The following is a 25,696-nucleotide window of genomic DNA, read 5'->3' as shown; positions in this document are numbered from 1 at the left end:
TAAAAACAGAGCTCATAGGGTTTAAAACTGATTCATGTGATAAAGAAAAAGTTATTGGAAGATGGTCAGAATCAAAGTCAGCATGTGTGATCAAATCACTACATACATGACTTTGATCTGTTAGCACCAAATCAATTGTTGAAGGGTTTCTTACAGAAGAAAAGCATGTAGGACTATTCGGAGACAAAATAGAATAGTATCCTGAAGAACAATCATTGAATAAAATTTTGCCATTGGAATTACTTTGAGAATTATTCCATGAACGATGTTTAGCGTTAAAATCGCCGATTATGAAAAATTTCGAACGATTTCTGGTGAGTTTTTGTAAATCACCTTTAAAATAATTTTTGTGCTCGCGTGTGCATTGAAATGGTAAATATGCTGCGGCAATAAATAAAATCCCAAGTTCAGTTTGAACTTCAATTCCCAAAGTTTCAATAACTTTCGTCTCAAGATGGGGAAGAGCACGATGTTTGATTCGGCGATGAATAACAATTGCAACTCCACCGCCGGAACCCTGAATCCTATCATATCTATGAACCACGTAATTGGGATCATATTTTAATTTTATGTTAGGTTTCAAAAATGTTTCAGTAATAATTGCAATATGCACATTATTTACTGTTAAAAAATTAAAAAGCTCATTCTCATTGGCCTTCAATGAGCGAGCATTCCAATTTAATATTTTAATTGTTTTATTTAAAATCATTGCTAAATTTTAAATTAGAAACAATTTTAATAGTAAAATTTGTGCCTATTTGAATGGCTTCAAACATTGATTTTGCCTGCAACATGGCGTTCATAAGATCGAACATTGCCTGTTGCAAAAAAGAAAGTTTACCTGCCGTAATAGGCCCCAGGCAGTTGACATTAGAAAAAATATTTTCGGCAGCAATATTAGCTGGAGTAACAGGTGTACAATTATTTTCTAGCGTGTTTTGCTTACCCATATTACCGGTCATTTTCGAACTACCAACACTAGGCGGTATAATGTTCGAACTACCTGTAACCTGTGCATAAGTTAAACGGGTATGCAAAGGAGTAGGTAAACTATGCGTCACTGGTACGCTTGGAGAATTTTGTTTTGAAGTTGGTTTTAATTGAGAAATTGAATTTTGTTTACCTTGCCTTGCCTTAACAATTGCTAAACGGACTGGGCATTGATAAAAATTTGACATATGGTTGCCGTTACAATTCGCACAGCGAAAATTTTTACTCTCTTTCACAGGACATGTGTCCTTTTTGTGAGAAGAGTCTCCACAATTAAGACATTTTTGGTCCATGTTACAGAATTTGGAACCATGGCCATAACGTTGGCAAGTACGGCATTGGGTGATATGCTTTTCACCTCCGCCATACTTCCTATAAATTTCCCACTTTACACGCACATTATACAAAGCATGTGCTTTTTCAAAAAACTTTAAGTTGTTAACCTCATTGCGGTTAAAATGAATTAAATAATTAACAAGGGAAATTCCAGTTCTCTGACTGTTTTCGCCTCGTGATTTTTGTTTCATTAGAATTACTTGGGTAGGGGCTATGCCAAGTAATTCTGTTAAAGTAAGTTTGATCTCATCAACGGTTTGATCGTTGGTGAGACCTTTCAAGACAACCTTGAACGGCTTGGCGTTCTTGGTGTCATATGTAAAAAATTTGTACATCTTGTCAGTTAAATACTGAACAAGACGATCACGACCCTTTACTGAGTCGGCTAATAAGCGGCATTCACCTCTACGGCCAATTTGATAGGTAACTTTAACGTCAGAAACAAACGTTGAAAGTTCCTTTTTGAATATATTAAATTCAGAAGAAATAGTTACCACAATAGGTGGAACTTTCTCCTTTTTTAAAGATTTTATATTTTGTATAGTTTCATTATTAATAACTTCCATTTCACCAGCTTCTTGCTCAGGCAAAATATCAAAAGGATTGTCACTACAGACACTCGATGTGTCAGAAAGAGATGCCTCTCTTTTCCTCCCCGCAGCGATGCGAGGTTTCTTTTTCCGTCCAGCCATTTCAGGTGATACGAAAAAAGTTAAAACAAATGTTAAATTCAAAAGTAGGTAGTCTTGAGAAAGACTGATGTGAAATAACTTCCAGGTAATCTTTAAAAGACACACTGACAAAACACAAACTTTGAAGCTATAGGCAGTCAAAGACCAGTCCACAAGCAACCGAAAAAACGTCTGATCTGTAGGACAGTTCAAGACGCACTGATTTTAAGGTTAAGGTAATTTTTTGCAAATCATAAGCGACTGATTGAAGCTAGTAAATGATCGGATTAATACTTGCTTGTCGTTTAAAAGATATTCTATTTTTGAAATATCTATGCTATTTACTTATGTATAACTGTTCTGTACAATTCTAAGCTCCAAATTTTGGTAGTTAGAAATGACACCAATTAAGATCAGGCTACGAACAGGTTACTGTATTGATATTATCGTAAATTGATACTGAATTATCTTATACACTGCTACCGATATCTATAAAGATATGCTTCGAAGAATTTAAGTTTTGTTATTTGCCATCAAGGTCCCTGACACATGCTATAAATCTTTATTCGCACATGTTGGCCAAGATGGTTCGTTTCGTGATAATTCAACTGATACGAATTAAAAAACAAGCAAAATAAACCTTTGCAGGCCGCATCCAGGTGTTAATTTTTATTTTTTGTCGATATAAAGAAATGCTACAGAGAAACACACAACAGAGAAGAGAAACTTTTCCAAAAGTGAAGGTTACGTTTTGCGGGCTAGGTTAAATTGGTGAGAACAATGCCGAATTGGGCGTGAATTAGGTCGAAAACGTCGGTGAATTAGGTCGAACCTATTTGGTAACCAAAAACACTATGATAGTGGCTTGCGGTGTATGCGACAACTCAAGGAGCATTTCATAAAATAGTTCGAAACTTTGAGATATTGTTCCATATCACCATAGCTAATTCGTTACTTAGTGGTAAATCCACAAATGGCGGACTTCGAGCCACCACTTTGAATTTTCAAAGGCACAAGACTCGGTAATAGTTAATTTGTCACCTGTGAAAACGCTCTATTATGTTTGCTGTGGTGAAGCAAACATAATAGAGCGTTTTCACAGGTGACAAATTAACTATTACCGAGTCTTGTGCCTTTGAAAATTCAAAGTGGTGGCTCGAAGTCAGCCATTTGTGTTTTCAATGCCGTTTCACCTTAAGTTTATAGCAATGATTAAAAAAAACTTTGTTTTGAAATGTGGGTCGCATATGATTTCACAAAAGGTAGCTCGTGATTCACTGATCTTGACAAAATAAAAAAGCTGCAGCATTTGTTTTCAATTTGAGTAAGCAATGTTAAGACCACCACTGGAAAGTTACAAAATATATTTATAATCTCGAAACAGAATTAATAATATTTATAAAATTTAAGCTACTACTCAGCAAAGCTTTCTAGTGCAATTTGGCATGAAAATGCCGCAACTAACTAATTCAGTAGTACATCGTTTTTCAAATGAATTTTGTTATTTGGCATCAATCGGAACTCAGACATCGCTCAGTGTGATAATCCATTATCAAGCTACAGAAAATATTTTCTAATGCGAAACGTAAACTGGAACTACTATTTGCTATTGCAACGACAAACAAACTGGCTCCGGTTAGAAGAAAACTGGATTCCCAACTGGCAACGCACCCTGCTTACGAAACACATCACGGCATTAATTATTCCAATTTGGAATTCACTCCACCAATAAATGCAACAACGGGAAACCATAAAACATTCCGCAGCCGCAGATGTTTGGGTCAGCTGGCTTTAAGTATTATTCTTCCATTTTTTTGTGACACCTTCCACCTTGGTACACTAGTCCAATCTTCCAGGGTCACATCGGCAAATTCACTTCAATTCTATTAGGTGAGCTGACACTAATGGGCGTTCATATTTTACCCCTTTTCGCAGAAAAAAGTAGCTCCTGTGAGAGCAGCTTCTTCGCTAATTCATAGCACGTACCGGAAATAACACCTCAACACTGTACCACTACTGGATTAGTAACAAAAATGGCTAAAAATCGCAAATTACATTCTCGAATCTAACCGCATCCGAAGAATTTCACACTGAAAAGCTCCTTCGCTCTCTCGTTCCGTCGTACCGTGCCGATTGCTGGCTATAAAATACGTGTGCGCTCAGTGAATAACAGCAACAGCCAGCAGTTGAACAAAAAAAAAACACTTCTCGTCTCCCCCGAAACCACCCTCTCACACAGACAGTGTACAATCAAGTAATGGAACAACTTTGCGCGAGAAGCTCCACACCGCGAACTGAACTCAACCGAAAACTACATCCGAACCGTTTGACACTTTGCGAACAACTGACTGATGAACTTTTGCTGGTGGCTGGTGTTGGCAGCTGATGCGAACAAAACACACAACTGCAACACGATGGTTCATGTGTGTTGGTGTGGGGTGCTATTTTGTGCTTTTGTGCGGGGGGATTGCCTATAAGAATTGTGGGTAGTGTCAAATTTGGAAAGCTTTACAATTTAAATAAGTTCGACAGCTTTTAGTGAAAAGTTGAAATTCTAATTAAAAATTTATACCGTAGTAAGAAAGACATCAGTCAAGTTGAACTTACCTATATTGATTTTTCTAATAGACATTTTAGACACTCTGATAAAGAAGTTTATTCTCGTCAGCATCTAAGACCTCTGCCAAGCCGAACGCCAACGCGAGCGATCGGGCGAGAATCCCGCCGTAGGCCAATGAACAACCGTAAGTAGAGCTGTTCATTAACCTACGGCAAGAATTCCGCCCGACCGCTCGCGTGGTCGTTTAGCATGACAGAGGCCTAAGGTCTTTGCTATGCTAAACGCCAACGCGAGCTTTCGGACGAGAGCCTTTTCGGACGAGTAGGTTAATGAACAGCTCTACTTACGGCAAGAATCTCGCTCGACCGCTCGCGTTGGCGTTCAGCATGTTCCAGGCCTAAGGTTATAGCGGACGCGAATGGGGGCGCGAGGTTATCAAACAGAAGATAAATGTTAAATGGTCATACCGATGCCAACTATTTATCATCTTCGAAAATGATTCAATTATTAATTACAAATTACATTTAAATTATTTTCAAAGATGTTCTGTAACAATTTATATAAAGATATCATTATAGTGAGCTAAAACATTTTTTTGATAGTTGACTGTGTCAAAAAATATTTGAATATTGCAGACATAATGGCTAAAATTTACAATTTTATTTGGCTGTTTGATGTTCGAATTACACTGGTAAACAAAGGTTTTTCTCTTGAAATCGACACAATGCTTCCCACGCGTTGTTATAGAATAGTTGATGTTACCTAATCCATGATATCTCTATCACCAGAAAAGCGCAAAAATTGAAGGCTGCGAGTGTATGAAGTATTACATAACTGCATGAAAGCAAGCCAACTTGATAAAACGAAGTGGCAAAATACATCTCGAGTACTAAACTACGGCAATGCGCAAATCTGTTGCTATGACAACTGCTAAACAGCGCATGCGCAAATGTGTTGTTATGCACAGTGCAACTATATCGACAATCGTTTTTATCAGTGGCAGTTTTAATTGATTATAAATTGATGACAAAAAATAAATTTCAACCTCTAAAAATGAGTTGTTTTTTCGTTTGAATATTAAAATTGTTTTCGCATAGTTTCAACGTCATCTGGACATAAAATCTAACAAAACTAGAGAGCGTTAAAACAATTTTAAGCGAAAGCGATACGATAACAAAAGTTGGAGTGATATTGGTTACACTGCAAGCGTTTCGTTTATCATCTGATGGCGCATTTTGACCCGCTTCGAATAAATATAGAAATCATTCAAATAATTCAAATAATAATTTGATCAAGTAATTCTACGTTGGCTGCTGAATACTACAAGCTTTGTCCTAAGGAAAAGCCCTTTACAGGTACGTAATGTTGTTACTAGATGATGTAATGTCTTTCGAAAAGACGAAGTGAGGATATTGTTATTGTTGAACACATGTCATTGAAAACATCTCCAGAACCAGCAAAAACGAGCTTGTTTTCGAAACGCGCTTGTAGTACACTTATATGACTACCTTCATTGTAATTTATTTTCTAACATGTTTTGTGTTTTGGTTTCATCTGGCTGCCGAATTTTTTACGCGGATGATGTTAAAATTTATAAGACTATCAAAAGCTTTGCAGACTGTGTCGAAATTCAGAGGATGGTGAACTGTTCTGTGGAGTGGGGATCCCGTAATTGCATGACTGTTAGCATTTCCGAATGCAGCATTTTACCCTTCCAACGTAAAATGAGACCGATTGTATTTGAATATACCATAGCAGGACAGCTTTTGCTGCGAGTGACTAAAGTTCGAGACCTGGGTGTTATGATAGATAATGCCCTCACACTTCGAATACACTATAGTGAAGTAATCTCAAAAGCGAATAGACAGCTGGGACCTATTTTGAAAATTTTTGCTGAGTTCATGGATCCACTATGCCTTTGATCTCTGTATTGCTCGTTACTCCGAGCCGTCCTCGAATCAAGTGTTTTCGCCTAGTGTCCATATCATGCTTACTGGACCAGCAGTGCAAAGAATATTCACTATCATGAAATTCACAAGCAGCGATTTTCAACCTTCTTTGTATTGATAATCTACTACCCATTCGAACGTTACATTCATGATACCAAATAACCTATGATCATCGACTGGATAAACATTACACAGTAAGAAAACTTTATGTCGAATCGCAAATTAAGAATTGTCTTTGCTTATGATAGAAAATTCCATGATATTCCACCCAAATTTAAATGATATTGCAAATAATTTCAAACAAAATCGTGGTTAACGTCAGAAGCAACTGAAAATTGAATGATATTGCACATAATTTTAAACAAATCGTGGTTTACGTCAAAAGCAACTGAAATTTGAATGACAAGATATTTTGAGTGACGTGTAAAATTTTTTACTGTGTAACACTCGTGTTGATATTTTGGCAGTCAAAACTAAAAATAATTGCAAAATAGTGAAAATCAAAACTACCTCATTCGACAATTTATATCTACTATACCGTGCGGTGTGTGTCGGCTGAACCGACTTTCACTACTTGGACTGATAATAACCGAAACTTCTCTGAATATCATTTCAAGGTCTTCGATATTAATTCCACTGTTCTGTTATTGAATATGGTGAACGAAATTCATGCATCGTCGCAATATGTGTTAGACATCTGTTGGGCAGGCAAAAGTGACAGCTCCATATGTGTTACATCCGAATTACACTCAGAATAATTGAAAAGACTAGACGAACTATTTCTAGGATCTTTATTAAATATGAACTTGTTAGTTTGGAAGGTAATTCAGGAATGAATAGATTTTTCACATCTACCCACTTGTCACCGCAGACGCGATTACTTTCATGCTACCATTGGTTTGCTAGTGGTAACATCTCTCTCCTCTTATTTTCAGAACACCAGGTACGGCTCAAACCTTGAAGGCATTTTAATTAAGCGTTATGGGCGGTTATGGACTTCAGAACTGCATTCCAATGTTGGGAGAACAGGTGTTGCTGGTTGTTCTGGGTTTTCTGCTTCTATTTGTTGTTCATGACAATCATCTGGTTCATTTTCATGTCCAGCTGGTAACTCCAAGATGTCTTGTAGTATTGGGGTTTCGACCGGTGCCTCAACTGGATCTTCTGGAACGTCCGGAAGAACAGGTGGTCGTGCTGTCGTCTCATGTACGGTTGGTGTTGGTACAGGATGGAGTCCAAACATGTCAACTAGAATGTTCAGTTCACTAGTTGAATCGGGCGGATTGTCATCTGCTTCACGGTGCTTGAGTTGGTTTGCATGCGATCGAATCAGCTTACGCCTTTTATGCTGAACTTCCAGCAACACGTTGTAGTTGACGTTACCAATAGCTTCGATAATTTCTCCTGCTGACCAGATTCACTTATTGGCAGTGTATACCTTGGCATAGACTTTGTCTTCAGTTTGAAACGAACGGGAAACTGTACCATGTTTTCTGTTGAATTGCTCATTCTGTTTCTGGTTCACGGTGGCTGGCTGACGTTGTGTTGGTTTAAGTAAACTGAAGATTGTCCGCATCTTCCGACCTAGCATCAGTTCTGCTGGCGATTTTCCTTGTAGTGTACGGCTTGGTGTTGAACGGTACGTCTGAAGGAATACTTGTAGCGTCTTTGCAATCTTCTCCCCTTTGTTAATTTTCATCAGCGAACGTTTCAGCGTATCGATGAATCTTTCTGCTTGGCCGTTCGACTATGGGTGATACGGCGCTGTTCGCAAATGCTGGATTACATGCTCCTTGCAGAATGCTGCAAAGTGATCCGAGGTAAACTGCGAACCGTTGTCTGATACTACAGTTTCTGGATCTCCAAATCGTGAAAACAGTTCATCCAGGAATTCAGTAACTGCTGGTGTGGTTGAAGATTGTACGATCTTTACTTCCGGCCATTTTGAATGCGCATCGACAACTACCAAGAAATATTGGTCAAAAAACGGCCAAGCGAAATCAATATGAATTCGTTCCCATGGTTTGGTTGCTTGCGGCCATGATTGCAGTGGAACCTTTGTTGGTGTCTTTGAGTGGCACAGTTGTTGCATTTCTTGACAAAATTTTCGATGGCGTTGTCGATTTTTGGCCAGAAAACATAACTGCGAGCGATAGCTTTCATCCTCTCGATTCCCGATTCCTGAACCCCGATGAAGTTGCTTCAGAATACGTTGGCGAAAGTTAGACGGAATTACCAACCGATCCGACATCATTAAACAGCCTTTCACAACAGCAAGGGATTCACGGTAAGGATAGAATTGTCGTACTGAATCGTCTTCGATGCTGCTTGCGGAGGAAGGTCAACCTTTCTGATTGTACTGAATCACTAGCTGTAGGACCGGGCACTTCAGCGTAGCTTTCCGAATCATGTTGAATGTGACTGGTAACGGACTGACAGCTTCATTTAGTGAAACTTCGACGTCTTCCTCTAACTGGATAGTAGCGATGATGAAATCTTCATCCGATTTCGTATGACTGTCGATCAAGCGTGATAGTACATCCGTATAACCAAATTGAGTGGTGGAGATGTATTCGATTTCGAAGTCGTAGCACAGGAGAGTTAGCGCCCACCGTTGCAAGCGGTTTGATGTATGCGACGGATCACCCTTTTCCGAACCAAAGATTCGCATCAAGGGTTGGTTGTCGGTTTGCAGCGGAAATTTCCGGCCGAGGATCATGCGGTGGAACTTTGTGACTCCAAACACCAGCACCAAACCTTCCTTTTCCACTAGTCTGGTTCGGACGTCAGCTTCTTTAGATGAACGCAGCCCACAGATGAAGATGAGAGACTTGAATTGATCGGCTGTGATACGGTTCAACTCGAATCCTTACATCGCTTGTTCACTGCTGCTGCATACGTTACGTAGTCCTCCTCAGTGCGTTTCGAAAGTTGGAAGCACTGTGGTACCGTTTGCTGAACAAAGTAGTCCTCATTCCAAACAGCTGCCTCAATTTCTTCACGGTATCCTCGAGAGAAAAATCCCGGGGATGCGTCGGCAAAACGAAATTTACGTACTTATCGAGCACGGTCACACTGAGGCTTCGTAGTAGGAGACGGACCTTGGCTGCATCGTCCAGCTTTGCACCATCCTTGATGAAAAGGCCTTCATATTTCTGGAACCATCGGTCGAACACATTGCCATTCTCGGGGTCGTAACAAAACTCACGGATATTGGACGCCAACGATTCGATGATGAATTCGGGGCTGCTCGATGGCCGAGCCTGTGCTTCTTGATTGTTGAAACGTTCCATCATGGCCATGAGACGAGCATTTCGTTCTGCCATTTGCTTGTTCTGCTTAAGAATAAGCTTGAGAATGCCTTGATTTTCAGCACCGCTTGAAGTTTCGTCTTCGCCAGATGATGAAATTATTTCGATCTTGCAGGTTCTAAGTAGGTGTATGTGGGTTCTTATATTCTCGTCGCCAAATTGTTACATCCGAATTGCACTCAGAATAATTGAAAAGACTAGACGAACTATTTCTAGGATCTTTATTAAATATGAACTTGTTAGTTTGGAAGGTAATTCAGGAATGAATAGATTTTTCACATCTACCCACTTGTCACCGCAGACGCGTTTACTTTGATGCTACCATTGGTTTGCTAGTGGTAACAATATGATTAACATGGACCGGCAAGAGCAATTTAATTCAAATAATTATTTTAGAATATTCAACACGAAAATCACGCAATTGAAACTAATTTACACAAGCTAACATGTTTTTAACTTAAAAAAATTGTTTTAAGTATTAAAATTCGGTATGCCGTAAAACTGGGAAATTTCGAAGTTGTGACCCAGGCTAACCGAAGTGGCGCGAATATTAAACAATACATTTACCGAGAACTATTACATTTTCCGTTGTTACAGAATGTATTGCTGATAGAGACGTACATTGTGAATTGTAAGAAGGTTTTAAAAAGTTCAGATGAATTTGAAAAATTTCGCTTTATAAAAAACGTTATGTTCGTATTTTGTTTCGCTTTCGTTTGGATAAAATGTCGATCAATGTTAATTTTTTTGTGTCTGAAAAGTAGTAAATCTTGTTAATTTGTATTTCGCTTTCTATCTTATTAGTTGATATTTAAAAATAAGATTAAAGCCTGTTTTTCGCTTTAAAAATCCGTCCAGTAATTGATGATTAAATTCTGAATCGCCACAACGGAAACAAATGGTAAATCTGCAATGTGTGCTCAGCAGATGCTATGCATGTATGTGTAGCAAAAGTCCTATTGGTTACTATGTTGCGTTTAGAGATCCTCAGAGGGAGAGATAAGCGATGAAAAAAACCGCTGATTTGGCAACTAGGTTTCACATATTAGAGGTGCCAGATATCTTCTCAAAGCGCAATGTTCACTAACTTTCTATTCGGCTCGTATAACTGATGGTGACGGTGGAAGTCCTGGGGAATAATAAAGTGCATCCGTAAAAACCGTGAAGGTGTTAAATTTTATGTTTATGTTTAATTTTATATACTTTCATCATTATTCTGTAGACCATACAACGGGTTTGTGAACCACCAGGTAAAAATCACTGTGATGAAGCTACTTTGGAGCATTCCGAATTCATGTTTTAGCAATAAAACATGAAAAACGTGTAAAAATAAATATACTCTTTATTGAACCTTATTGCAATACCTTTCAATGTGTTACCTTTCTTGTTCGTTTGGCTCGAATTTTGACATGTTCGTTTGGCTCACAACACTCTCTTCGCATAACTCTCCCTCTGAGTATTGCTAGTTTCGTTGCTACAGAAAAATGTGCTGACACTGCGAAAAACTCAAATCGTTTACTAGTGAATAAACAACGATAACACTGGTCGACAGAATGAAAGAAAACAATGCATTCCAAAAGCTCAAACCGGAAAAAAATCGTAATCTTCAACGAGGAAACTCATTTAAGTCTCTGGAAAAACGGTAATGGCTATGGACACTAAGATTCACAGGAATGATTGAATAGCTATAATCTTTCATTTATTTCCGGTTTGATAGATATTCAACCGATCCTTTAAAATTTCATCCCCTTTTTCCATAATATCATCAACAAATTAAGTTACAAATATGCATTCTAGCTTGATTAAAATCATTGATAAATTCTTCTGCTTAAAAAAAAGAAGGGAAAAAAGCAGACGAAATCAAACCTTGGTAATGTTTCAGTGTATATAGTATGTATTGGTGTTCTATGAGCTGAACCTTAACGTTGGGTTACACGCGTTGTTAGCATTGAAACACCAAGCCTGTTCACACTGACATCAAATCCCGTAAACAATTTCATAAAAGTATGTACAAACAAAACTGAATTATATCCAACTCTCTTTTTCGCATGAAAACCTTGGAAAATAGGAATAACAGTATCAACTAATACCAAGATTTGTACAAATCAGGAAACATCGCGAAGAACCTACACTAAAACGTTCGTTGATTTTGTGATACATTTTGACGTCAGTTTCCGCAAGTATTTTACGTCATAATAGCTTCACACAAGTGAAAACGCGCACTTGATTATTACCTACTTTTAGTTTGTTGTTGCTTTGATTTTCTAGACGAATTTGTTTCCAGAAACTTCTCGACCGTTGATCTGGAAGTGTTGGTTTTGATTATAAAACGAGCGCTCTCGGAGCAGTCAGCATTCAGTCACTGCGAAGAAATTTGAAAGAGCAAGAGTTTATTTCGTTCGTTGATTGATAAGTTCAATTGCAGTTTAAACAGGTAGTGGTAGTTTTATCGAAAAGTTTATTTTCGTCACCTAACAAGATAAATAGTCTAGTCCTGTTGTAACAGAAGAATTAATACATACTTCCTGAAAGGTAAAATTTTCACCAATTTTCACTACGTGATATACGTTGATGACGTTATTCATTTTCTTCTAGAAGGTACGAGTGATTAACAATGGGAAAAGATTTTTACAAAATACTGGGAGTGTCCAAAGGGGCCTCGGATGACGAGATCAAAAAGGCTTACCGTAAGCTAGCCCTAAAATACCATCCCGACAAAAATAAGAGCCCACAGGCGGAAGAAAGATTCAAAGAAGTGGCCGAAGCTTATGAAATATTGTCGGATAAGAAGAAGCGTGATATCTACGACCAGTATGGTGAGGAAGGCTTAAAAGGAGGAATGGGAGGCGGAGCCACACAGGATGGCAACGGATCTTTCTCGTATCAGTTCCACGGAGACCCAAGGGCAACATTTGCGCAGTTTTTCGGAACAAGCGATCCATTTGGAGTTTTCTTCGGCAACGATGGCGGCTCAAATGTATTCTATCACGAAATTGGTGGCGATATGGATGATATACTTGGATTTGGTGGGAACCGTGGTAATATGGGAGGTTTCCCTGGTGGAGCTTTTCGGTCCCAATCATTCAACGTACAGGGCGGCTCACTCAATCGAAAACATAAAATGCAAGACCCGCCTATAGAGCATGATCTATATGTGACGCTGGAGGACGTAAATGGAGGTTGTCAAAAAAAGATGAAAATTTCAAAAATGGTTATGCGGCAAGATGGATCTGCTCGGAAAGAAGAAAAAATTTTGAATATCAATGTGAAACCCGGTTGGAAAGCTGGAACAAAAATAACGTTTCCAAAAGAAGGTGACCAAGTTCCTGGAAAAATTCCTGCCGATATTGTGTTCATCATTCGGGACAAACCGCATCCTCATTTCAAACGTGAAGGAAGTGATATCAGATACACTTCAAAAGTTACGTTGCGCCAGGCTTTGTGTGGGACAACGGTAAAAGTGCCAACATTATCTGGTGGAGAGCTTCTATCGATATCGACTATGGGGGAAATCATCCGACCAAACACAGTAAAACGGCTGCAAGGTCGGGGACTGCCGTTCCCGAAGGAACCATCGCGACGAGGAGACATGCTGGTGGCTTTCGATATTCAATTCCCTACTCAGCTGAATCAGAACGCGAAAGATATTTTAGCGGATTTGCTCCCGATAGATGGAAATTCCTAAAGCTACAGGAATGTTCTAGAGCAACGGAAAATACGTCGCGTATGAGCCGCGTGATGAAGTACTACTCTCTCTCTCTCTCTCGCTTTGATACGCCTGGGCAGTTTGATTGCGCCAATACAGTGAGCGTGAAGATGGGAGAGAGAATGCCCCTTTGTAAATATGTACCGTTAACGGGTGTATAAAGCAAATACAGAGAAGCTGTAAATAGATTATCAAGTGCGAGCGAGTGAACGTATGAAAACTACTGTTCTAAATGATAGAGAGTAGGAAAACATCTTATTTTTTCGTTTTATCGAAAAGGTTTGTTATTATTTATCAAGTTTCCAAGTAGTGAATATATTTTTTTGAATGGAAGAAAGACTGAATGTAGTGCGTTCTATGCGATGAATTGAAATATGAGAGGGAAACGTTTTCCTATTATATTGTTTGAACTTAAAGGAGTGTTATGATAGTGTAAATGAACGGCTATCTGTAGTGACATGTAAAATCACTAGCTTGTAAACAGGTAAATGAATAGCGGGAAGCTTTTAAGCTAAAAATTGGTTTTCGTACGTTATAGTACAAGTGTAATCCTATATAATTTAAAATAAAAAAAAAAAAGAAAAAAATTAAATAATTTTAATTTCTGAATATCACATTTGAAAATTATCATGAAAACTTGTTTGATTCAAAATCTGTAAGTGTCATTTCTAGAGATTTCAACAAATTTGTGTACGTTCTAAAAAATATCACCCTCATAACTCATTGTTGCTTTTCTTCGCAATTGCAGAATCACTCAAATTTTCTTTCTCGACTTCCTGAATGTTCCTAAACTTATCAGTTTAGTCGTAAGAATAAGGATTCTCAGTCAAATATCCTAGTCAAATTTATAGTAAATTCGCTTGGCACATGCATTTCATACTTTATTTTAATTAACATATCAAGATAAATAGATGGAACATTTTATAACTGATTGTTAACTCGAAGAATAGAGAACAACCAACAACTTAACATGTGTCGTGTCAAATAAATGTGTGAACAAAAAAAAAAACACGAGTACCAAACAGAAACAGCAGATTCCCAAAGTAAATAAGTCATCGACGGGTTTCGCAGAGCTTTTCGAAAGGAGTCCGCGAAAAACTCCAATCAGTTTTGTTTTTTTCATTTCAATGATTTTTACAAAAGCCAAAGTTTTCTGCTCAATCGATGTTAGAAAACAGGAGAGTTTTGCATAAGTATTTTGATAGAATAAATAGGAATACTGAGTGTAAAGTCTTCATGTATATCTCTACTGAGAAAAACTATCTCAAGTTTATTAATAATTTTGGGTGAAAAATGGAAAACAATAACCATGGAAAAATCATGTATTTTTTTAAATGATCAGTTTTTTTGTTTCTTTGTAGTTTGTGAATATTAACCCTTTAGTGCCCAAATTAGTTTTTAGACGGACTTCGAAAAAAATATTAATATTTTTAAAGTTCTTATTGAAGCTTTTTAGAGGTTCAACTGAAGACCGTTCAAAGGCGACACTGGGCGCTGGAGGGTTAAAAAGGTAAAAATAAATGAAAAATGCATAGTTTCCCTTAGAGACTGTGTTATAAAGAGATACGCAAAGAGAAAAGCAGTAAATATGGCAACCCTTTGCTAATATTTTATTTTAAACAATTCTGGCAACCACATTTATTTTCGCATAACTTTTCATACGCACTAGAAAGTGTAATGAAATTTCGAAACTTTGTAAGGGTACATTACTGAATTTCAGTGCTTGTTCATACAATTATAATAATTTCCAATGCATCACTCATAACATGAGCATGACGAACACATTTTTCGTTGGAACTATAACTGCACGTGATTCACAGAATTTAAACTGATCGCAACACACATTCTGTACGAAGAGTAACACGCATGAGTTTGTTTACTTTGCACACTTGGAGCCTCGATTTGACGGTTCACTTGGAGTTTTCGACCTCACTCTTTGCGTATCTGTTCATAACACCGTCTGTAGTTTCCCCAGGGAGGATCTATCTGTCAAACATCGTGTAACCAACATATTCGGCAACATGGTGTTTGTTTTGGTTTTTGTTCTTTTTGGTTATGAAATTGATCGATGTGAAATATTATAGAATTGGAACGTTTTTTTATCAAAACTCGAGAAACCGCGGAAAACTTTTATGAATGTGTTGTGTAGTGATTTTTCCCTCATTATCGTTCATAGTTACAAACGTCACGGACCAACAAACGTCATGGACCAGAGCTGATCTGCGATAACGCACACATATATGAAATTTGACAGCAGTGAATCCCCTCTGAGTTTCCCTTATCGCGTCAAACATAAATTTGGTGTGTTTTACCCTTTTTCCTCACGAATCTTTATCATTCAAAGATTGTCAGTGGTGGATTTCTTTCAATGATGCAGGGCTGTCAACAAAAATTTGAATAATCTGGAAGATCTGGAAAAATTTTCAAAATAAAACGTGGAAAAACGGGATCCTAAATATAAATGGAACAAAGCTAATAGAGATGGTCGGGTTTGATGTTTTTCAAACCCGTACCCGACCCGAACCCGATTTTTTTTTCGGTCGAAACCCGAGCCCGACCCGAACCCGAAAATTTTATTTCTCTGAAACCCGAACCCGACCCGAACCCGAAATAGACCATCGCATGGTGACGTCACGTACCTGAGTTTGAAAGCTACTGGTAACTTTGTTTACCTCCGGGTGATGCAGTTTTGTTCTCAATTATAGCAGATCATTTCAATTGTGACCAAAATTCCCTTAAAATGTTGTGCGTGAGGTGCCAGTACACTAAGAACAATTATAAATTGAGCAGCATTTCCACTACGCACACGTTTGCTCCATCAGAAAAATGCACAAAATCCAAAATGTAAATAAAGTTACCACTAGCTGTCAGAAGAGTGAGGTTATAGAAATTCGGTGAGATAGTCTATTGTGAAACCCGAACCCCCCGAAAAAAAATAACAATAAAAAAACATTAAAAAAACTTAAAAATTGCATTTCATTGTAGATACATCAATTTCAATATCATTATCCAGAACAACAAAACATCGTTTTTGCCATTTTTACCATGAAAAAGAGGGGTCGTTATGTATCTTAACAGCATTTTTTTAGGCATTTTTCCCATACATTTAGAAGTCACTGACAATGTTTTTCATGGTAAAATTATTGTCGGTGGTAGATTCAACAACAAAAAACGTTGTTAAAACATGGTAATGACAACAATCGTTTACAAGCTTACAGTAAAAATACCGTGTTTCTTATGAAAAAACTCTCGGTAATATTTTGTGCTGAAATTTCAGTTAGGGTGAACCGAGATTTACGAAAAAATGAGACGGCTGTCATTTTTTTTTAACCGAGCACTCAGTGGTGCCGTTCTCGGCAATAAATTACCGAGACTCGGCAAAAAAAATTTAAGTGTGTAGCGAAATATTCTACAAGTTTTCGGCAAAATTTTAGAGAACATCGGCAAATGAAATGTCAATACTCGCTGGTTTACGGCTGGGAGGGAGAAACGAATACTACACTCAAAACATAGAACACAGACATGCGTCGTTTTTTGATAGCTTGTAGCAATCTTCTTGCTATAACGCATGCATGACTCAAACGAAATTTTTAGTAACATCAGAAATACTGAATGTGCAAATTTGTCTGTAAAACACAAATTTTTCGAGTCAGCGTTTTTTTTCAATTAGCCGTTGTATAAAAGTTTCTTCAGAGTTTTGAGTTTTGTTTTTTTATATATATTTGCGCAGACTTTCTGAAAAGGTGTACGAGTGCGTAACCTGTGAGGCAGAGTTTTCAGGGTTTCATGCAGTTTCAAAAATTTTACAATCCTACATCTCACTATTTTGTGAAACGAGAATTAACATTCGGCCGTGATGAATTGTGTTCGAAATAGTAACCAAAGCCTTAAATCCAGAAAAATCGCAAGTTTAAGATTCGAGGTTCGCTAACATCATTATTACTTGAAGCTTATGAAATCACGTAAAAATAAACCAAAATATTTTATAAAACGACAATGAATACAAAAACTGTTTGCGATGAATAATTTTTCAAGCAACGCGATACCGTTCAGTTGTAACAATACTCTTACAAAAACAACACTTTTTTTCTCTTGGTTCAAATTGACAGTCAGTGACAGCTCATTCTGGTTCATTTTGGCACTCACACAGCTTCGTATTTGTTTCTCCCTCCCAGGTTTACGGTAGATCGATATATTTGCCGAATATTAGTCGAAATATGTTGCTGACATCCGCGAAAAAATTGTCGAGCTCGATTAGCTGGGGGAAGTTTGCCGTGATAAATTAAGTGTGAAGGATCTGCTTTGAATTGGGTTGTTTAGCTATTACGGATTTCCGATTTTTATATATCATCTGAAAGAGTGTAATTTTCTGAGCAAAACGTGATTTTTTTAAGCTTTATATCATTATCTTTCGATTTTCAAATGAAGAATAAAAATTCGCTCTAAATCGCTACAATGACAGTTGGTATATGGGAGAACTGTCATTGTAGCGTTTTCTAGCAGTTTTTAATCGTGATTAAAAAAGCGAAGGACAACAATGGTTTTTTTTTTTTCAAATTACGTTTTACTTATAGCGAATTTCTTTATTCCACTGTGTGCGGGCAAAACTGCCGAGGAATAATAAAACGTCATCGCCATTTAAGACGCAAGTAAGAAAGAGATGCCAGATAATTGTTTACAAACTTAGCACGTGCGGTGGTGGGTTGGAGCTGACAAATTTTACAATGCGCTTCGGGCAGCACGGCAGGTCAAAATCGAGCGAATAAAGAAGGGTTTTGACAGCAGTTAGTGCGTTTCCAGGTCAAAACGAAGTGAGCTGGTGGAATAAAGAAATTCGCTATTAGAAAATGCATATCATTCAGATGATATAAAAAACTGATATAGCTGAACAACCCTATTATTTGCTAAAACACACTGCCCTTCCAAGCATAGTTGTCCCAGCGTGCATAAGGTTTGTGTAGAACATGCATGGGACTACTACACACTTAACTGCATAATGTTTTCTCGGTAAAGTAAAATACCGAACTACTTGAAAACATTTTCGTTTACCGTTGTTCCGTAACAAAATTACTGAGAAATCGGAAACCGAATGTGTTTACCGGAATACCGCAAATTGGTTAGCCGAAAAAATCCGTAAAACAGCAAATTTCCGAGTTCAGTAAACTAAAATACCGAATCTCGGAAGCTTGACATCATTTAACCGAGATTTCGTTGAAGCAAAAAAGCTCTTACCGTGATTCCGAAAAATAGAACTGTCAAAATAACGAAAGCTTCACTATCAGCTTTTTTCGTGTTTTGGTTTGGAGGTAAAAGGAACAGGTTTCGCGGTTAATCATCATTCTGGAGAAATCTGTAATATTCAGACTAACCTAAAATGTTGAGTAAGTATACAATATTATGTCTCAGATCTTGTTTGTGTTTATTGCAAAAATAATACTAAAAGAAAACAATTAATTCTTTCCTTACTCAATTTTGTAGGTTAATGACACGCTTCGCAGGATGGAAGTTGCAGTGATGAATATGGTTTTATTTCCAGGAAGCAACACAACTCTCCTGTTTCTACCAATGTTGTAATAAGTTGAATAATTTGACATAAAAATTAATAAAATTATACGGATAATTAATCATTTTCATCATTTCCTGGATTTATCTTAGAAATCGCAAAATGCGTACTTCAGTAATTTTTACCGAAATTTTCGTAATAATTTCCGAGTTCCGGTAAAATATTACCGAGAATCTCGTTGAAGTTTGATAAGTTGTCAATTGTTGATTTTACAGAATCTCGGTATTTTGATGTATTACCGAGATTTTTACCGAGATCTCAGCTGTTGAAATCTCGGTAATTCATTTTACCGTACTCGGTGATAATATCTAAGTGTGTATGATTGGAACGGCAGCATACGCCTTATTAGAAAATTATTGCCGGAGTTAAAATTTGTTTTCGACCAGCGGAGAATACGGTAACCCGTATTGCCATACAATCGGGATTATACCCCAATAGCTCGATAAGTACATTTCGAATTTATTGATGATTATGCGGGAAGGCAAATACGTGAACAAAGCTCCATCCAAATCGGAGACACTCGAAATTGGACGATGGGGTTTTGGCATGCAATTTATATGTCTTTTTGCATTCCTTTAGCCTGTATTACACTCCTTGACCAATGGTCAAATATTTGACCTTTTGACATAATGGTAAAATTTATTTGACATCATGGTTGTTGTTTGCCCGTGTTTGCCACGTTAACAAATTGTAGAGTGACAAACAATTATCTTCGACCAAATTTCTATCTGTCAAACAGTAACAAATATTTGACGCTTGGTCAAAGAGTGTACAGCCTTTTGGAAGATAAAAAACTGCTGGAGTAGGAAAATCTTCCTCAGCGTAGTATATCGTGGTGAGGTGTGGTGAATAGAAATGGTTTCTGATTCTTTCAGTTTACACCGTTTTCACACATTCTGGCAACCAAGTTCAGCCAAGCTTTTCTTTTTATGCGATGTGTCATCAACCAGTTGTCAAAATTCCATTCGAGTTTTCCATTGTCAGCACGTAAACATCTGCAGAAAAGTGAAAATTCTCAGAAAAACTGGAAAAAACTGTTTAATTCTAACAATTCGAATGTCGTACAAATAAATTTGACTTTGCGAAAATCGGCAGCCAACATGCATCTTTCTCAGGATGTGTCCAGCGCGCTGCAGCAGATTGAATTCATCAAGCAGACAGTAGAGGAGATGGATTCGAACAAGCTGCAGCTGAATGTGATGGACGATCTGAAGCTGGTTATCGATCTGCTGCAAGATCCGGTTTTCCGCAACATTGTCCAGATCCAGGATTCGCTAGCCGAGCTAAATCATCAGATAACACAGCATCCATCGATACTGCCGGGAGATTTTGACATTGCCAATAGTGGAGAACTAGTTTTGAATGTTCCCCCAGCATCGGATCTGTTTGCCGAGTCGGATTTTCCCGACGAACAGCGCGTACCGTCAGCGCAAATTTCTCCTGGAAGTCCGGCCCCGCCAGCATCCCAATCGCAGGTGCAACAAAAATTGATCCTCATGGAGCATTCCATGCAGGGTAACCAACAAGGGCTGCTGCAGGCACAACCATTACTTCCTACCCCTCTGAAAAGAACAAATGAATTAGTGGATGTATCCGGTGAGGTGAGTGTTTTTATCAATGTCTGTGTTAATTGGTTGTTCCTAATATTTATGAATTATTTCATTTTACTTCAAAGAGCCGCCAGCAGCACGACCCACAGGAAGATTTACTTATTCATCAGGGCCTGTACGATGCACCGAAAGTTGCTTCGGATGCACAGGAATTAGCTGAATGGTCACGCATCTTAGATATCGAGTTGGTTAATGATGGGACAGGACTTGGATTCGGCATTATCGGAGCTCGAGCTACCGGAGTAACGGTGAAAACTATACTCGTAGGTGGTGTGGCGGATCGTGATGGAAGACTGCAATCCGGTGACCAAATTTTACAAATTGGCGATGTCAATCTACACGAAATGGTATCGGAGCAAGTTGCTTCAGTTTTGCGACAGTCTGGCACGCATGTTCAGTTGGTCGTTGCTCGTCCAATCGATGCAAATAATGGTACTATCGAAGAGTTTGACAATTCGGCAATTGTTCCAACAGTTTTGCTGGCGAATCCCTTGAAGCTAAAACAATATTTAGCTGATTCAGGATATCCGGAAATTTTTAGTGTTTATTCGGTTGGTAATCTCGATAAGGATGCGTTCGACAAGGACAGTCCTATCGAATTTCCAGAAACTGAAGTTTTTACTGTGGAACTGATAAAAGACCAAAATGGTTTGGGCATTACTATTGCCGGTTACGTATGTGAAAAAGAAGAATTGTCGGGAATTTTCGTGAAGAGTGTTTCACCTGGAAGCGCAGCAGATTTAAGTGGAAAAATTCAGGTCAACGATCGAATCATCGAAGTAGATGATCAGTCTTTGCACGGGTTCTCGAATCATCAGGCCGTAGATGTATTGAAGCAAAGCGGTCATGTGGTGAAGCTTTGCTTAGAGCGATACCTTCGTGGTCCCAAATATGATCAATTGCAGCAGGCCATAGCTGCTAATGAGATGAAACCACCTACGCCAGCCACTCCGCCTCCTGCGCTTCCTATTGGGGGAACGGATCTATCGAAGTATGGAAATAATATATTGGATATTGTCCCACGAACTGCAGCGGTTGATAAGCGCAATTTTTACGATGATGACGACGATGACAATCTAATGATGATGGGCGATCCGGATCAACAGCTGGAAACGATGATGGCACACAAGAAACTTGCTCGTGCCAAAGATTCTATCGACAGCCAGGAGTATCGTGAAAAAATTTTAGAAGCTTCGATCATTCCTCCGCCTGTGCTATCATCCGGTGAGGCTGATCTTGATTTGTTACTAGCGGACACATCTAACGTGGGACTTGCCAAGCATGGAAAACAGCGCAGTTCGCTAAAGATAACGCAGGAGACGGAAGCTTTTATCGTGAAAAAATGGAGCAACATTCTCGGTGCGAACGTGAAGATCATTGTCGCTAACATAAGAAAGTTTAACGCCTGCAGTGGATTAGGTATTTCGTTAGAAGGAACTGTGGATGTCGAGGGAGGAAAGGAAGTACGGCCACATCACTATATTCGATCGATTCTGCCGGAAGGACCTGTGGGTCAGAATGGACTGCTACGCTCTGGGGACGAATTACTGGGTAAGTTATTGGGTAATATACAAGAAAAAAAACCAAAACATTGGAATTCAAAATGGTTTTAGAACAAAAGTTCTCTGTAACAGATTGCAGGAAATACACGGGATGGTTGAACTTCGAATAACATTTACTCAAAATAATATTTTTGATGCTTGGTTCGGTTTTGGATTGCACCTCGTTTCGAAAATTTGGCACTATAGCAAATATTTTGTTTTAACTCAACTGAATACTATTCGCATTTATTTTCAGAGGTCAACGGCCAACGACTGCTCGGAATGAACCACCTGGAGGTGGTTTCTATTCTGAAGGAACTGCCGCAAGATGTTTGCATGGTGTGCGGTCGTGGGGACCAGGAAATGCTTCAATTCACCGAAGAGGCACTGATCAACTCTCTGGAGGAGGAGGTAGCAAAGGGTAGGGCTGGTATTGGTAGTGGAAGTGTGCTGCAAGGTAGTTTGACACCATCTGAAAGGTTAGTTAAGGCCAAAAGTGATGGTAGTTTGGCAACAACGGGTGGCGTCAATGACGGGTTTTCAAAAATCAAGTCTAGAAGTTTGGAGCCTCTCACCGGCTTGGCCATGTGGAGTTCAGAGCCACAGATTATTGAATTGGTCAAGGGCGAGCGCGGACTTGGATTTTCCATTTTAGACTATCAGGATCCTTTGGATCCGAATGATACGTTGATCGTTATTCGTTCTTTAGTGCCGGGTGGGGTGGCACAGCTAGACGGCAGGTTAATTCCAGGCGATAGATTACTGTTTGTGAATGACACTGTCCTGGAAAATGCTTCGCTGGATCAGGCCGTTCAGGCATTGAAGGGAGCTCCAAAGGGAGTGGTTAGAATTGGAGTCGCAAAGCCATTACCAATGCAAGACTCTTCGATAACGCCTTTTGAAGATAGAAGTAATGATATGGTAGGTGGTTCAGGGTACATAGGTAATGAGATTTCGGGACGCAATGCTTCTGGTACTATGCTATCTATGAATAAACCAGATATTATAATGGAATGAGTACGATTAGTCATAAGCAGAGATGATTTTCAGCGCTGTTCGACATTGTTTAAGCAGCTATTGGATCTTTTGCGGTTTATCGAATGTGTTAGTTCAATTGCGAACGACGAATATTTAGTTTAAGCTTCGATTTTACAAAGAAATCTTAGCTGCAAATCTCTACATTTCAAGCAAAAGTTCTCGAAATATACACTGCTACTCAAACAAATCGAGGCGCGTGTCAACCACCGGTGTAGGATGCATGCAAACCTCTTGCTTACCCGGTATGCTTATTATTTATGTTGATTTGTCATCGACTATCAACAATTAGATGGATTATTTTACATAATTGTATCTTTACTTACTCCTCATCTGACATCTAATCCTATTTGCTTTTTTATTATTCCATTTTCTGTTGTAAGCACTTTTCGAGCACTGTCCAGCTTTTGTGAACGTTTTTCTTTTTATCTATGTAATTTATATCAGATCAAAACAACGTTTATCGATGATCAATTACACTTTTTCCCTTTGGGTTAATAGAAAAAAATTAACATCCAAATATGAAAAAAAATCAAAGGTTATCCAGGTTATCCATATTACACTTTGTATACATATTCCAAAGGGTAAGAGATCATCGCAAGATTTATCGTGAACCATCAAACATTTGTCACATTCTTGGTTCAGTTACAGCCCATTGGTCCATTTTAGTATCTGTCATAATTTGCGCTTTGAATCGAAAGAATCCACGAATTCATTTCTGACTTATGACGTTAATTGGAGATGATGAATAAAACCTACTAAATCGATGAAAACGAAACATACAACCAAATGAAGGGAAAAAGTTGTCAAAATTAACCGTTTGCGAAGAGTATACTACTCTTTCATATGAAATTTGCTGGAACTAGAATGTGTCGGTGTTTAGAACAATTATTAAATGAAGCAAAACAAAACTACGTGCAACCGCCGAGTAGGAAAAAGTAGAATTTTGCTCGTAGTGGAACGATCTGAAAAATTATTGGATCAGTTTCCCTCGGAAGTAAGCTTCCGTGTATGCGACAGTAGGATGTAGAATAGATCCACTAGAGAATTGAACTCAAAGTTTTGCCTACAAGTTTGGCGAAAAAAAAGCTCAGCTTGATCGATGATTGTTTGGAGAAGAAAGAAAAACGTTACTCGATCAATTATTTCTTGTGAACAATCAGCTTAGTTAGAATATACAGAATTTATACAACCCTGGACTTGGTACTGCCCGTTCCCTCTCGTTGCTCATATAGAAATATTGATTGAATGGTGGTGGCGTTAATTAGAACAAAATTTGTGTTAGAAAAAGAGATTATAGCAAAAAAAAAACATTACATTGTTAGAAATTCATTCCAACCCCTGCACTGAACAGCAACAGTCCTTGTCGTTGAAACACATGTTAAATATTGTTAGGTAACAGTATTTTATTATTTTGAGAGAAAAAGTTTTATTTTCACACACTTTCTACATGCAGCTTTAAATTTTATAACTCTAGAAATATAATGAATGATAGTGACTTAAATATTATATCTGCTTTCGCGAAATATTTGCTGTATGATAAGACTTCCGGAACAGTACTATTTTTACTATTTTATTTTTAGTGACTTAATTTTTATATTTTTGCTTGATATTGACAAAAATGTTTCACAGTAATATAAATTTAAGTTATACAAGTTTAATTTCACTAACGATGTTAAAGTTGTTTGATAAGATTTTGCTGGAATTACTTATCGCATATACTATTGGAACTATATTATATAACCTTATTCCGGTTAGACTGTAGCGATAATTATAGAAATAAAATCTACTATACATACTTCAAGTGCAACATCCTACAGATTATTGATTATATACATGTAAAGGAAAACGTTTATTTATATACAATGTTTAGAAAAAAAAATCATTTCACTTTATTTGTTCACTATGTATTGTGCATAGAGTCTTTATAAAATAGTGAATCAACATTAATTGATGGTAGCAATAAAACCCGTAAACAGATTTATTTTGAACATGAAGTACTGTAGACAATATCACCGTATCTGTAAGCATCGCTGCACTGTGATTTACGTCGATTTTGACGCGCTTAAGGTGAAGCGGTGTTAAAGCCACAAATGGCCGACTTCGAGCCACCTGTTAACGGCACAAGACTTGGTAATAGTTAATGCTTCACCTGTGAAAACGCTATTTTATGTTTGTTGCGGTGGAACGAACATAAAATAGCGTCTCCATATGAAACGCATTAACTATTTTCGAGTCTTATGCTTTTTATGCTTTCGAAAACTTGAAGTGCTGGCTCGAAGTCGGCTATTTGTGGCTTCAACATTGTTTCACCTTAAAGTGGTGGTATATGGCGCGAATTGGATTCTGGGACCCATAAAAGCGACTGCGTGATTCCAAATAGATTTAATTTCTGCGATGTAATGATTTTTTTAGGAGCGTATA

At 38.0% G+C, this 25,696-nt stretch overlaps 4 protein-coding genes across 13 annotated transcripts in view; 2 read left to right on the top strand and 2 right to left on the bottom strand.

Moving 5' to 3' along the window:
* LOC129720906 (inositol 1,4,5-trisphosphate receptor) overlaps window positions 1–4,328 on the bottom strand; it is an 87,251-nt gene extending 82,923 nt beyond the window's left edge. For 5 of the 9 annotated variants that reach the window (XM_055672797.1, XM_055672805.1, XM_055672804.1 and 2 more), the window contains exon 1: window positions 3,984–4,328. The gene's annotated coding sequence lies outside the window, so the exon portion shown is untranslated. Of the gene's footprint in view, window positions 1–3,920 lie in introns of all 9 variants that reach the window. The other 4 variants (XM_055672799.1, XM_055672802.1, XM_055672798.1 and 1 more) reach the window with 3 other exon arrangements.
* A 3,925-nt stretch (window positions 4,329–8,253) lies between these two features.
* LOC129719789 (uncharacterized protein K02A2.6-like) lies at window positions 8,254–8,757 on the bottom strand. Its single transcript, XM_055671197.1, has one exon. The coding sequence runs from the start codon at window positions 8,755–8,757 to the stop codon at window positions 8,254–8,256; it is 504 nt and encodes a 167-aa protein (XP_055527172.1).
* A 3,336-nt stretch (window positions 8,758–12,093) lies between these two features.
* LOC129720904 (dnaJ protein homolog 1-like) lies at window positions 12,094–14,118 on the top strand. Of its 2 annotated transcripts, none has more exons than XM_055672796.1 (2): window positions 12,094–12,349; window positions 12,416–14,118. In XM_055672796.1, exon 2 carries the CDS (start codon window positions 12,432–12,434, stop codon window positions 13,500–13,502), a length of 1,071 nt encoding a protein of 356 aa, XP_055528771.1. In that variant the 5' UTR covers window positions 12,094–12,349; window positions 12,416–12,431; the 3' UTR covers window positions 13,503–14,118. The 2 variants fall into 2 exon arrangements, with proteins under 2 accessions (XP_055528771.1, XP_055528770.1); XM_055672795.1 differs by having other exon boundaries at window positions 12,095–12,349; window positions 12,413–14,118.
* A 5,910-nt stretch (window positions 14,119–20,028) lies between these two features.
* On the top strand, window positions 20,029–25,252 carry LOC129720903 (patj homolog). Its single transcript, XM_055672794.1, has 3 exons — window positions 20,029–20,687; window positions 20,762–22,247; window positions 22,494–25,252. Exons 1-3 carry the CDS (start codon window positions 20,187–20,189, stop codon window positions 23,252–23,254), a joined length of 2,748 nt encoding a protein of 915 aa, XP_055528769.1. The 5' UTR covers window positions 20,029–20,186; the 3' UTR covers window positions 23,255–25,252.
* The last annotated feature ends 444 nt before the right edge of the window (window positions 25,253–25,696 follow it).

This window comes from Wyeomyia smithii, chromosome 2 (genome assembly GCF_029784165.1).
Source record: "Wyeomyia smithii strain HCP4-BCI-WySm-NY-G18 chromosome 2, ASM2978416v1, whole genome shotgun sequence".
Classification (NCBI taxonomy): domain Eukaryota; kingdom Metazoa; phylum Arthropoda; class Insecta; order Diptera; family Culicidae; genus Wyeomyia; species Wyeomyia smithii.
Note: the sequence above shows the minus strand (reverse complement) of the source record. Positions and strands in the feature narration are given on the sequence as shown.